The following is a 15074-nucleotide window of genomic DNA, read 5'->3' on the forward strand; positions in this document are numbered from 1 at the left end:
AAGACATTAGCATATAACGAGAAGTCTTGCGCAGGTGTAGTCAGACAGTCATGCGTGTTATTTAGAGGTAAGCCAGGGGTATATGATGTAGGTTTATACACGTTGTGTCCATGAGTGTGTGTTGTAGGGAATAATTATAGTCAGGGTTTCTTGTTTAGAAATTATTCTTACCTATGACTTTTGTATTTCAGAATTAACACCTATGTACATGTCTCACGTCCTACTGTGTCGAGAACATACACAACCGAAACATTAGCAGACGACATCCGGTCTTGCGACAAGCAGACGACAGGTGAAAATTTTGCTTGTCATTTCATTCAGAGTGAACATTTATGTAGTAAACTGGAACTAAACAATCTTCAATATGAACGACGAAAAACTGAGAAATATAGACGTGGAGAATGTCGAGAGTATTGACGACATTTTGGAGATAGCAGACAAGATTGGGGCGTCAATAGATGGATGTGAAACCTGTGAGGACTTGAAAGAGAGACTGGTTATCCACAAGAACAAGATAACCGGCAAAAACAAACACCTGTTGGTAAGTGTCAACTCTTTCTTGGTTTAGCTCACTGAATGGGAGTTTTGTTGCGTGAAAGACAATCCTTTTTCTGCCTCGAAATATTCATTCCAGTCCAGTTGATGGTTGCTTTTTCTTTAGCAGTTTAGGTTTATTGGTGATGAGTGGCATAGAATTACGTTGACTGAGGAAGTTGCTCTTTGATATTTTAAAAAAAACTTTTGAAAATGTAAGGATAACTTGATGAATGATTTGAAAAGTATGAGTTCTTTGAAGAACTCTTGCAAATGATATTTGTTAAATATATTTTCTCATTTGATGTCATATATATTTTTCACGTTGTGTATGCGCTTATTCGTCAAATAACGTTTTATATATAATAAGCATTGTCGCTTAGCCAAGCTACAGACCCTGGTGACTTTTCATAGCCCTTTTTTATTCAATATGCGACTCATTTTTTGTACAGATTTACAAATTTAATCAGATATGTAAATTTACTTAAACGTACAACGTATCACGTTTTGTATGGTGAAAATATATAATATTAAATATGTAAAATATACTTGTCCTCGATAAAAATATGAAAACCTCCTTTGCGTACTTGGACGTCTGTTTGCAGTGACAAAAAAAGATCAAGTTCACATTAAACAAAAAGGTAAATCGAATAGAGTGAAATTGAGATTGCAAATCCTCATAAGTTTACATTTCCAACTAAACACCTAACTTCATGAATTTTATTCAACTTAGGATAAAAGTTGTTTAACCAACGACCATAGATTCAAATCGTTATTATTGGTTTGTTGGAAATTCATCGGTACGTTGTCACTGGAAACATGCTATAAATGATATTAAGTAAGCTTGAGTAGGAGAAGTGCGGTGGGTAAAGTGTTTGCTCATCGAGCCGAAGATCCGGGTTTGATTCCCCACACAGGTACAATGTGTTAAAACCACCTATGGTGTAGATGACATTGCTGGAATATTGCGGCGTAAAACATTACCCACTCATTTAGAATTGGTCTTCAGTAGCCATGTTTGTCATAAGAAGCGACTAACGGGATCTGATGGTAAGGCTCGCTGACTTGGTTGACACGTGTAATGACATCTCATGTTGATCACAGGTCCGTAGAGGCGAGGATTAGATTGTCTGATGTTGACACAATCGTTTAACCATAGTCGTCATGTAACTGGATAAAAACAAACAAACAAACCGATAAGATATGCCCACGGCACAGATCACGTATAAAAAAATTAAACGATATTCTGATACCAGACAACCGTATCTGCTGTTTTAGTGTTTCCTTAAAAACAAGATACAAGCATAAACGAGATAGATCCTGTGGTCAGACTCGCTGACTTGGGTGACACATGTCATCGCATCCCAATTGCTTAGATCGATGCACATGATGTTACTGGATTGTCTGGTCCAGACTCAATTATTTACAGACTGCCGCCCCATAACTGTAATATTCCCGAGTGTGACATTACGCAACAAACAAGCAAACAGACATAGTTGAAGTAGGTCTTTGTACGATAGTAGTGACGTCATACGGCAGTACGTTTTGTAATCCCTCATTTGTTTTTAAGGTTTTGTGGGTCGCAGCCGGGACAATTTGCATCAAACTATACTGAATGTGTTTCCCAGACTTTCAGTGGTAATGCAACACTTTCATTCGAGAATTATGGTTTTTGTATATTTTCTTGACTTCGGTGAATCAAGCTTCAAAACAAAACAACGCGTACGCCTTTACAACGACAATAGCTAATTAGACGATCTCCGCATATAGCCATAGGAGGAGCATCGCTATTTGTAAAGTTATTGCCAACAGGGTTGATATTAATTATATTGATGTGACGGTTAAACACAATCATATTGAATAAACTTCCTAATACTTCTAAAAGTCTTAGAAATCTTACTGTCTGTGATACTGGTTATTTAAGCTTGATATAAAAGATTGGAGTACTGGGTACTTAAAAGTACTACCTGGGTATTAGACGTACTGTTGCACGAGGAAAGAACATTGACCGGAGCTTAATGGCAAATGTGAGTTATAATGTAAAACTGGGGATTTGTTTTGTTGAGGGTATTATCTGAAAAGGAATGAGGATAAACATAGAACGTTCTCTCTTTTCAGACGTTCTACCCATATAATGCTGTTGCTTTGCCATGGGTAATTTGTATTCGGGTTCATGGCCTCGGACGGTCATATTTCCTGTCACAAGACAACCACGAACAATATAGCTGTCTCCAAGATCGGGTTACCCTTTTCCGAGGCAACACCACCTATGAAATTGAATTAAATCCGTTTGAGAACTTCTCTATGGGACGTGTAAAAAGCATAAAGAAAAGCAGTCCTTAAACTGATATAACACCTACATTCAAGTTATTATTTTGCTTTAACAGCCAAATCAACATGTTTATCATAGCAGAATACCCCGTGGAAAACCAACCAACCAAACACACTCAGATACGCACGCACTCACGCGCGAACACACACACAATCCATTAAAGATTCAGCACAGTTACATCATCTGCCCCCTTGATAAGATAATGAAGAATAATATGCTCATAATCTTGGTTAAATTGTGAGTGAGTTTAGTTTTACGCTGCACTCAGCAATATTCCAGCTATATGACGGCAGTATGTAAATAATTGAGCCTGAATTAGACAATCCAGTGATCAACAGCATGAGCATATGACGGCCAACTGTAAATCATTGAGTCTGGATCAGACAATCCAGTGATCAACAGCATGAGCATCGATCTGCGTAACTGGGAACCTGTGACATGTGTAAACCAAATCAGCGAGTCTGACCACCCAATCCCGTTAGTCGCCTCTTACGACAAGCACAGTGATCATTGGCAAGCATGGGTTGCTGAAGGCCTATTCTACCCCGGACCTTCACGGGTCGGTAAATTCAGAACTACATATTACCTGACTAGTCATGGTTTTGCAGAAGAATATACTGGCGTATTTCTGTGAGAGGTGGGGCAGAGTATCATGGTCGAAGTCATTAAGAAAGGAAGAAAAACACTTAGTTCTATTAATCTTAAATTTATAAACCGTTTCCCCACAGTTCTCCATCAAAACCTGCCATTTAGTATTGCTCAGAGATTTTACGTTGAGCCAAATGGAAAGGTATAGAACGATTTTACATAAAAGTTTCTAAATTTGTATTCGGAGTTGGAAAATCGACAATCGCAACTGGTTTGGGGCAAGTGTGAACGTAGTTTTATATATTGTTAAGATTGTGCTCGTGAGGATTATATGCCAGAATCTTGAAACTGATCCCATTTGTTAAGTCCGCCCGACCGCAATTATCAACGTTACAATCAGTAACTGTTGTTTCGTCATGTTTGCTTCTCTCAACAAACTACATTTTCTTTTCTGTTTTTTTTCTTTTCGTAATTTGATTAAATCTCTTCAGTTTATTCAGATAATTAGTTAGAGAGTGTATGTGTTCCTTTACAATGGTTAATACTAACATACTGATACAATGAAAAATATGCGGTGTTGCGATACTTTTTCCATGTGGATATATATGTTATGTCACGAAATGAACTCAAGCTTCTGTCTTGTGCTTTATTAATAAATTGACTAATCTACAAAACGGTACAATGGTATTAAAAGATTATTATTCCTCCCTCAACACTGAAATATAATAGAGGGGAGATTATCAGATTTATTGTAATGACCTGCAGTATACCCACCCGTTGATCAAGTTTACACTTCCTGTTTTGAATGCCGAATAGGGTTACCGATCTTAGAGTACAAATATCACATTTAGTTTATTAGCTTACATTGTAAATGAACCCTAATGGTTTGCACTGTGTATTCCAGAACTAAATACGGTAACCATATTTTGTCGAATTTATATGCTATAGTTCTTGTAATGGCTTGGAATACTCTCCATACTGACACCAAAGGTGGTCTCTTCCTTGTTCATCAGCTGTTTATCAGTATTACGTTTCATCACCCATCGCCGGAAATACGAAAAACGATTGAGCACAAATATGTTATCCTGCTTAGAAATCCACTTCGTACTTATGAAGACTATCAACGCCCACGTCTGTAGAAGGAAGCTTATATCAATTTGTCTAATGCCGAAAACGGTAATTATTATTAACAAACTCAGAATAGACAGTTTTGAAGTATGAATACTACAGAGATATGGTATGTTTCGACTGGGAGCAAGCATGTAATGACAATTGTCCATCCCTTAAGGCTCGCTTTTAACATGTGCGCGTCAGGTGACTTCCTTGTATTGGTTACCCCGATCTTAGGCAGCCTCTGGTAACCGGCTGCACTATTACAGCTGTTTGTGTATGCATCATATGAGAATAAGTATTCGATCCTGTTCAAACAGACTTTAGTATTGGATAAGCAAGAGTAATATTTTCCGTAACATAGAAACAGTAAATAGATTTGTTTAAACATATTCCTTGCTGATAGGACGCGGTCGTCACGCACACGTCAAATCCGCTCCATTGAATAAAGCTCGCCTGAGCGCTAGTCGTGTTAAGTATTATCATGTTAAACAACAGTGGCATGACGAACAGACACGAAATAGAAGTCATTTGAGATATTTTAAGCAGAATTAAATGAAAAGAGTCTTGTTCCTGTAAAAAATGCCGAAGAAACTCGAACCAGAAAAATGGTGCAGAAAATGAATTAAGAAGAGTTCACTCGATCACCATGTATAGTGTAATGACACACATATTCACCTTGAACTATTACAGTTAAGCACAATTGATCTTAATCAACCTATGAGGCGAATTGCAGCGTCGGGAAGTTAGGCTCGCTGACTTGGTTGACATATCTCGTCGTATCCCAATTGTGTAGATCGATGCACATGCTCTTGATCACGGGATTATCTGGTTTAGACTCGATTATTTACAGACTGCCGCCATATAGCTGGCATACTGCTGAGTGCGGTGATAAACGACAACCAGCCAACCAATCATAGTATCAAGCATTGTAAACCAAATGTCAGCATGTTCTTTAGTGTGGCTGAAAAAAAAATGATCGAATGGTATTCAATGCCTGGAAATTGCAAAACTGTTCGCTACGCACTGGGGCCCGTTTCACAAAGATCTCGTAAGCCTAAGATCTTGTAACTTTTCTCGTAACCTTCGGACCGCCTACAGTGGAAGTTATCAAAACCGGTATCTCTCTAATCCAGCAAGTTGTCAACACCGGCACAAAATCCAAGTCCCTTCCGTGGATTTATCATCAACTCTGCAATCCGGCACATTGCCTAAATTTCTTCAGTCCCAAGATTAGGCAGCTTCCAGTGTGTATCACAGTATAGGAGATAAGAATGCTACGAGAAAAGTTACGAGATCTTAGACTTACGAGAGCTTTGTGAAATGGGCCCCTGAACCGTACAAATATCGCACTCAATTGTACTGTTGCGTCGTCAGGGGTGGTGACGTCATACAAATTCTAAAGTGACGTAAAGTCGGACCCCATAGTCGATGTCAGTGAGTGAAGATAGTAAAACCCATGTGGGCCTTTTGGTTTTCTTTTGTGTTTACAATGTCTATAAACATCATTTCCGGGTGCCATTGAGTATCTGAAGCACGGGTTCCGTCGGTTCGAAATGAATTCCTAACCGGATTTTGTCGTGCACATTCGATAACTTTGGGACCGCTCTTATATAGATCTAGCTGGAATTTTGTTGAATGACATGTATAAACAAACAAACAATACGAAACGTAATTGCTTTCTAAAATTTGCATGGAAAACTAGTTTTTAGCAGATTAAAAAAGAATGAGATGGACATGTGGTTACCCCTTATCGTGCTGTTGTTTACAGGACCCTACTCGCCACGAGAATCTTCGTACAGAATGCCGCCAGACTAGAGAAGCCATTTGCGACATTCTGGAAAGCGTTCAAAGCAGCATGGAGGGCAGTCTTCCTCTCTTGTCCAGCATCCTGAAATCTCGTGGAATCTCGAACGATTTAGCACAGGAACTCAAGGACAATCTGACATCCTTAAGGAATGGCGAATGCAATATAGTGATAGCAGGTGAGTGTCACGCCGACGACTTAGTATATATTGCCCAAATTTGTTCCAAGGTGAAAGGTTTGAGCGTTCGTTCGTTACGCGGAAGGCCTTGGTTCGATTCCCAACATGGGTTCGATGTGTGAAATTCTTTTCTGGTGTTTCCCATCGTGGCTGTGCTGCAAAACTACTCTCACTCAGTTCAAGGCTTAAGGTGGAATTTTAGTACTTCCTTCTCTTAATCTGCACATGAGCATCCATACATTTGAATGTGAGACACTCTGTAGATGTGACAAGGGATTAGATGAGTCCAGGTCATCCACCTTGCAGATAGGATGGTGATAACAGGAACAAGGTACTGAGCCCCGTTTCACCAAACGCTCGTAAGCATAAGATCTCGTAGCATTTGCACCTCAGTATACCATATGCAAATGCTACGAGAAAAGTTAGGCTTGCGAGAGTTTTGTAACGCGGGCCCCTGATGGCGATTAGTGACCCAAGTCCCGAGCCAGAAAGTCCTGAGCATTCGTAGCGTTCTGACATTCGTAAGCAGATAGTCTACCCATACTATAGAGATACCACGTGTTACAAATGTGTTGTGGATCGGAACCCCAACCCCCGTCAGTCAATGTGTTTACAAGCCATGCTATGCATTTATGATTAAAATTGTGAAGGAACATCTCAGTTGTATGCAGTCAAGGGTGGTGGGGGTTGGGAGGGTGGTGGGGTGGTGGTGGGTCGAGTTGACGTGATTCTACTCAAGTTCTAATAAGGTTTGTTGTACAACCGTGCTATCCCACATCTAACATTTGTTCTCTTCGTCAAGCACTGGGGATTGTTTTCTTGGGTCGGTCGTACTATACGGACCAAGACGCTGGCCTTGGGTGTCACACTGACCCCGTGCCACCTTTACCTCGAGACACTAACCCTTAAAGGGGACAATCGAGCAGCTGCACGACCCAGGCTGTTATCCCACGTTTGACGTAAGAAGTGGTACATTGACAACGAGCGGTCAGGCTCGCTTATTTAGTTGATGCATGTCATCGTATCAGAACTGCGTAGGTATTTTGTTCATAACATCAACCACCCGATTTTCTCTTGCAGTGTTGATTATTTACAGGGACCGACGTCATATAGCTGAAATAACGTAGAGAACGGCAAACAATGAATACATAAAAAACCTGTATTTTCCTCCAGGACAAACAAGCGCTGGTAAAAGCACCCTCCTAAATTTACTTCTGGGTATGGATGTCTTGCCGAAAGCCACCCTCAGTTGTACATCAAGCATTTGTAAACTACGGTATGGCTCCACGTTCAAGGTCAAGGTCAAGCAGGGAGACTATCTCAACGAACATGTTTTCAGCAACCAAGGGGAGACAATGGCCTACTTAGACAATCTTGTCGCTGAGAAAAAAATCGATGTGCGAGAGCGAGGAGAAACTGTACCGGAAGTGGACATCGAACTTCCGGCTGCTATTCTTAAAGTATGTATGGACTTACATGTGTCTGTGGGGTATTAATTTCTATAAATATTTATTCATTTATACATTTATTCCTCTCTGAGCAACATGGTATGATGGTCATAGTTTGGTGTCACAGATGTGGCTAGTGTGACTGAATACAACTCAAGCGACTGACTACTCAGTCTGAAACAGCATCATCTAAAACTTGCGTTATTTACAGAACAGAAGAGGTAAAATATACAACTCAACAGTACATAAGATGGCTTAGCGTTGGTGAGAGTTGTGAAAACTAATGTACGTCTTTCTCCTGACAGACCGGTGTTACCATCATTGACACTCCTGGATTCGGCGAATACGAAGCCATGGAGAAACTGGTCCGTGATTTCGTCACCCAGGGACGTGTTGCTGCCTTTGTCTACGTGGTCAAGACCGACAGCGCCGGTGGAGTGCAGGAGGATAGGGTAAGTCGATCCGTGCAGGTCAATTTCTTGTCACAGGGTGTCACAGTGCAATGAGATGCTGCAAGTAACACTTTGGAGTTAACACAAAGCGGTGATCGGGGGTTCGATTCTGTTTCGCTCTGATTATGTTTCAAGGGTGATCAGCGCTTCCCGCGCATCACAGGTTTCACACCGTCCTGAACGTTGGATTTACTTCTGGTTACCTCACAGATCAAATCCGGTGAACGGGAGGTGGGGTAGCCTAATTAAAGCGTTTACACGTTACCCTTAAAAGCCCGGGTACAGACTGTTAATCTCATCTCCCACTGTGATATTGTGTGATAAGCCGTATAAAACTAAAGTCATTCACTCGCGGGGAAAATATATTCATTCACTTTTCATATGCATGTTTTTACTTTTCACTTTGTATTGATATCAATTCATCATATGACTGAGTGGTTTAGTGAGTATGATTTCACTCAATATTCCTACAATATCATTATGCCCATGCGGGAATGGAACCCGGGTTTTCAGAGTCATGAGCATCACAATGAGGCTACCCCACTGTCCTCATCAGAGACGAAAAGTCAATCTGGCGGAAACCTCATTGTGTTGCCTGGACCATTTTAAACATAATGTTTTCATTATGAAGTGTCACATATTTAAACAATGCGAAGTTTTAGTCGCGAGGTTTGATATTCTCTTTTCTTCCCTGCAGCTGGTGCGATTCCTTAAGACCTTCCTTGAAAACAAAAAGGACCAAGCCTCGTTACATTCATTCAACCCAAGAGCTGCCCTGTTTGTCTGCAATCGCTGGGACCTGATCGAGGATAGTTGCAAGCCCGATGTCAGAGAGAACGCTATTGAGAAGCTGAACGACATCTGGCCAGAGCTACAGGACAACCAAGTCATCTTCATATCCTCATCCAGGGCCCAGAAAATTCTTAGCGTGGACAGCGAATACATCACAGATGATCTGCATGCTCTCCTTACCTCCCTCAACGGACTCTTTCATCTGGCTCAGCATGATGCGGTCAAAAGGTCATACAGGTACGGTACATTCACAAGAATGTATTTCTTAAACGTTTGGATACCCATTTGAATTCCATTGGAGTGAGTGAGTGAGCGAGTTTAGTTTAGTTTTACGCCGCCTTTTAGCAATATTCCAGCAATATCACGACGGAGGACACAAGAAAATATGCTTCACACATTGTACCCATGTGGGGAATCGAACCCGGGTCTTCGGCTTGACGAGCGAACGCTTTAACCACTAGGCTACCCCACAGCCCCAAATACCATTGGAATTCCCTCTATATAACTGATTCCAGCAATATTCCAGCAATGTCACGGCGGGGGACACCAGAACTGGATTTCACACACACCCATGTGGGGAATCGGACCCGGTTCTAAAGCATGATGAGCGAACACTTTAACCACTATCCCTCCACCTCACAATACTTCAGGAGGGTAGAATAAAACTGAGATCTAGTAAGAATGCTTTGAGAATGCTGTAAGATTATTGTATTGCCGTATCATTTCGGGACGCAAACATGTTGTTTTACGGTGCGGACATCACCATTGCAGCATCATCACGACATCTACCTGTAGATAACTGTCTTTTGTGCATCCCTGTAACAATTCATTGTGTCAGCCACTGGGTTTTGTCGTTCTGACTGATAACAAAGGGTCCACTGGGTTGTCGATGACTTGGTTGACATAGTCATGTCATTGCATCTCAGTTAGATAGATGCTCTTACTGGTGATCACTGCATTGTCTGGTCCAGACTCCATTATTTACAGACCGTAGCCACATAGCTGGAATATTGCTGAGTGTGGCTCTAAACAACAAACAAACTGATAAAAGAAAGGCAATACAGTAGAGAAGATACTCGTTTTCTGTTGCAGCTGGCTAAAGGACGTAATGAAGGCGTCCACTACATACCTCAAGACAATCCTCTCTCAGATTAAGATGACGGAAAGGGAACATGATGAGAAATTCATGCAAGCACGACAGCAACTGTCAGCCTTAAATGCCCAAGCAACTGAAACCATTACCGAACTCAGGCAGGAAGTAGATTCAGCTGCCAAGGAGCTTGCTGTGGAATTTAGAAGAATCCTTGTTTCAGATGGTTTTAGAGGACAACTTATAAATTGGAACGTTCGAGATCTCCCAGAGGCTCCTGATTCGGTCGACGGCTGGGAAAAACAAAAAGAACTGTTAGACAGTATGATTTTGAATAGGATTTACAAACTGTTTGATGAAACAGAAGAGTCCCAGACTTTCATTCACGACATGTACACTAATATGATGTTTCAAGTCAGATTTCGTTTAAATTTACTGGACCAACACATGAATGATATTTCGAATGCCTTAAGGGCATCCTCTTCAAGTAGTTCAACAGACAGTGGTGATGAAGAGAACGAACTGGTAGAGAAATTCAAGAGCATTCGAAAGAAAAGCAGTATTGTTCAGCGATTTATAGATATGGCTGAAAAAGGAAGAAATACTGGTGCTGCAAATCCACGCGCATTTGCTTGTAGGATAATAGCACCTTTTGTCGGTAAAGTGGTCAAAATGGCGCAAGAGCGTTCAATGGGTGTATTTAAAGAAAAACCTCGGCAATACATGGAACAAAGGAGTGAAAAGATAATCACGACTGTCAAAGATGATAAAGAATTCCTCAGTAGGTTTGTGTCAAGATACACGGAACAGATTCATCAGAAGATCAACACCATTAGCCTCAACATTCCCAATTTCATCCACGCTAATGAAGAATTGATGAAAGAAGTGATCCAGTTCCGTAGAGAAGCCAGACAGGACAAAACCCATCTGAAGCAGACAATGGAACATCTGGAGCCTCTGAAGGAACAACTTAGGGGCTTCGGCTACCTGCACGTCAAGGACTTCACTTCAGACGAGATCCTGCTGCAAATGGACGACTTGGGCGCGTCTTCTTCAACGCGGATGCAGGTGAACGTGTACCTCAGAACTTCCAACTCAGATCAGACTATAAGGAAGGCTACAGCAACTGGTCTCTGGACGGTTGTGCAAGCTGCAGAGCTCAACACTGGCAATGACAAGATTCCTGTTATGGCTAAACACTACATCAGTCCCCTAAAAGATCAGCACCTGTTCAAAGAAATCGCAAAATTAAGGTAATGTGTTATTAATACCTCATTTTACAAATACTGGGTGGTGTATTGACTAAAGGGAAGAGGCATGGGTGCAGGACATCTCAGATAGCCTCTCCAAACATGATCAACGTGATGTAGCATTCCCATTGAGAAACAAACAGGTGGATGGTGGATGGTGGTGTATTTGCCAGCCGTGGTGAAAGCCCATCTGTATAAGTAAACAACCTCTAATATATACGCTATACTTATCTTACTGGCATTCCGTTTGGAGAAACCAATGACTTGGGTGACATATGTCATCGACCCCCAACTGCGTAGATCAATACTCATGTTGTTGAGGACCGGATTGTTTGGTCTTGACTCGACAATTTACAGACCGCCGCCAATTTGCTGGAATACTGTTGAGTGCGGCATAAAGATAAAAAAAAATAATCAGAATCATATACCATTCTTCGTACATCAGACGCGTCAGGTTTCACAAACACTTATCAGCCCATCTTCCACTCCTTCCCAGGTGTCTGGACCACCATTCCGTTGCGACATTTCTGGGAATGACGCGCACTGACAACATGACGACATTCATCTTTGGGGACCATCTGACGTCGGCACGTCGTTACCTGAGACGGTCGACAACGAGGGTGAAGGATGCAGTCCCGCAGATGCTGAATGAACTCATAAACGGAATTGAAGTGATCCACAAAGATGGCCTCGTCCACATGGAGCTCTCCCTGGACACTGTACTTGTAAGTACGGACGATGCTCATTCCGACCATGACATACGCCATTCGTCATCCACGCCGTCATTCTTGAGTAAACATCACTTCTTTTAAAGTGACCAGCATATCGTGAGTGAATATCGGTTTACGCCGACTTAGCGATATCCTGGCAATATCACGATTAGGGACACCAGAGATGGACTTCACACATTGTACCCATATATCGAATCGAATCCGGGTCTTTGGTGTGACGAACGAACGCCTAAGCACCACCCCGACGGGCAAATACGAAGACCCGGACAAATGTAATGTACATATCATTTAATGACAACAATAACTACATTTACTTTCAAATCTAACAGTTCACACTGCTCCATACTTAGTCATATGGTCCAGACACTGAGACCCTAAGGACACTGAGACTCTCAAGAACCTAACCAGACATTGATAACACACACAGTTTTAGTCCAAACTTTGATAGTGACTACTTCCAGTGCAGGATGTTGTGCTAATTGTTTCAGATACAGTTTCAATGCTGGTCAGTGGTGTTGAGTGGTAATTTTTGTTACAGGTCAACCATGATGGACATGTGAAACTGTGCAACATGTGCCTGCCAAGGACCTGCAAGTTCCCAGTTGACGTTGACTCTGTAGAAGCAGGAGACTTTACATGCCTAAGTCCCAAGGTGCTGAGAGGGGGCATCTACGACTCAGATGCTGATATCTATGGATTTGGGATCGTCCTGTATGAGCTCCTTCTCCAACAGCGCCCTTATGAAGAACAACGAACGTGGGTATTGTCTCGTTTCATCACGGGAATCCATCCTTCCAGTATGTTGAAGCTGCGAGATCTGGAAGTGTCAGAGACTCTTTCTCATCTGCTCCGAGGCTGTATACTTCCGGGTCAAGGGTTACGCTTGCCCCTTGTGAGAATTAAGGAGATGCTCAAGGGTCTCGAAGGCGACGTGTCAGTTGCAAATCTCAAAGATGCAAAAACAATCGTAAGGAGAAGGAAATCGTCTAAGCAGGTTATTAAAGCAGCTATGTATCGACGAGAAAGTCGGGGTCCTTCTCAGTCTTCAACAGAATCTGAACCCAATGACGATCAAATTGCCCGTTGTGAGAATCACAGTGATGGGCAGATATATTATAGGCAATGCGGCAATTGCAAATCTCCAGAACGTGAAAACAGCTGTAAAGAGGAGAAATTTGTCTGATGATAAAGGCCGTGTCTGTATACTTCCTGGTCAACGGTTACGTTTGCCCCTTGTGAGAATTAGGGAGATGCTCAAAGGTCTAGAAGGCGATGTGTCAGATTGCAAATCTGAAAGATGCAAAAACGATTGTAAGAAGACGTAAATCGCCTAAGCAGGTTATAAAAGGTGCGATGTATCGACGAGAAAGTCAGGAAATTTGGGAAAACAGGCAATTCAGTCAAGCAGCCAAGCATGAAACATGTAATACCTACAAGGTTGCGGCATTGAATCAAGTTCATGCTTGCATAACCACGTGATTAACTCAGTTGTAACCCAGCCCAGTATGATGTGTTTACAATTATATTGACACTGAGTACAAACCGGGCGTCTCGGATACCATGCAAGTGACATAACTCGTCTGCCAAGCCATGTATCATACGGTCCTAATGTATGACACTGACTTGACGAAATACTGTGTCTTAGTCATAATCAGTGTACCTGTTGTCTACCGTTGACTACGGTGATTTTACCAGAGATAATCTGTTGACATTATGCAGTGTTTGGTGATTATATTATACACGACCTATGTTCACAAATAGTATGATGTTGGTATTCAGCACAACTTATCTTCATATCTTAATATGCACAACCTATGTTCACAGAGAGTATGATGTTGGTAATATGCACAACCTATGTTCACAGAGAGTGTGATGTTGGTAATATGCACAACCTATGTTCACAGAGAGTGTGATGTTGGCAATATCCACAACCTATGTTCACAGAGAGTGTGATGTTGGTAATATCCACAACCTATGTTCACAGAGAGTGTGATGTTGGTAATATGCACAACCTATGTTCACAGAGAGTGTGATGTTGGCAATATCCACAACCTATGTTCACAGAGAGTGTGATGTTGGTAATATGCACAACCTATGTTCACAGAGAGTGTGATGTTGGCAATATCCACAACCTATGTTCACAGAGAGTGTGATGTTGGCAATATCCACAACCTATGTTCACAGAGAGTGTGATGTTGGCAATATCCACAACCTATGTTCACAGAGAGTGTGATGTTGGTAATATGCACAACCTATGTTCACAGAGTGTATGCTGTAAGGTTTTGTAAACAATGGTAACAGATATTTCATGCGTCCAGTATTAGAGCACGGCACACTGCTTTTCCTTGCATGTGCTTCTCTTTGGATGTGCGCGTGTTAGATAGCATGCCCGGATGATGACGTCACATATGTTTAAATGAACCTAAACAAGTGCACTAAAGAGAAAAGGAAATAAAGTATTTACTTTTAAACTATAATATATTTGTCTTACAGTGATTAGTCTCGACCTTCCATGCAACTGTTGCATTCATGTATTCAGCTTTTGAACCTGTAACATCACAACTGGTGTTCAGTCTGCAATCTCACAAGCGGTGTTCACAAAGTGTGCGATCTCAGAAGCGGTGTTCACACAGTCTGCAATCTCACAAGCGGTGTTCATACTGTCTGTTCAATCTAACAGGCGGGGTTTACAGTCTGTTCAATCTCACAAGTGGTGTTCACAAAGTGTGTGCAATCTCACAAGTGGTGTTCACAGTCCGTTG

The 15074-nt window shown here is 41.6% G+C and overlaps 1 protein-coding gene across 2 annotated transcripts; it reads left to right on the forward strand.

Annotated features, from left to right (window-relative positions):
* The first annotated feature begins 19 nt into the window (after positions 1 to 19).
* LOC137295682 (uncharacterized) lies at positions 20 to 14786 on the forward strand. Of its 2 annotated transcripts, XM_067827159.1 has the most exons (9): positions 20 to 67; positions 192 to 541; positions 6336 to 6549; positions 7723 to 8009; positions 8303 to 8449; positions 9147 to 9478; positions 10334 to 11584; positions 12078 to 12306; positions 12851 to 14786. In XM_067827159.1, exons 2-9 carry the CDS (start codon positions 365 to 367, stop codon positions 13493 to 13495), a joined length of 3282 nt encoding a protein of 1093 aa, XP_067683260.1. In that variant the 5' UTR covers positions 20 to 67; positions 192 to 364; the 3' UTR covers positions 13496 to 14786. The 2 variants fall into 2 exon arrangements, with proteins under 2 accessions (XP_067683260.1, XP_067683259.1); XM_067827158.1 differs by lacking the exon at positions 20 to 67 and having other exon boundaries at positions 124 to 541.
* Positions 14787 to 15074: the final 288 nt, after the last annotated feature.

This window comes from Haliotis asinina, chromosome 9 (assembly GCF_037392515.1).
Source record: "Haliotis asinina isolate JCU_RB_2024 chromosome 9, JCU_Hal_asi_v2, whole genome shotgun sequence".
Classification (NCBI taxonomy): Eukaryota; Metazoa; Mollusca; class Gastropoda; order Lepetellida; family Haliotidae; genus Haliotis; species Haliotis asinina.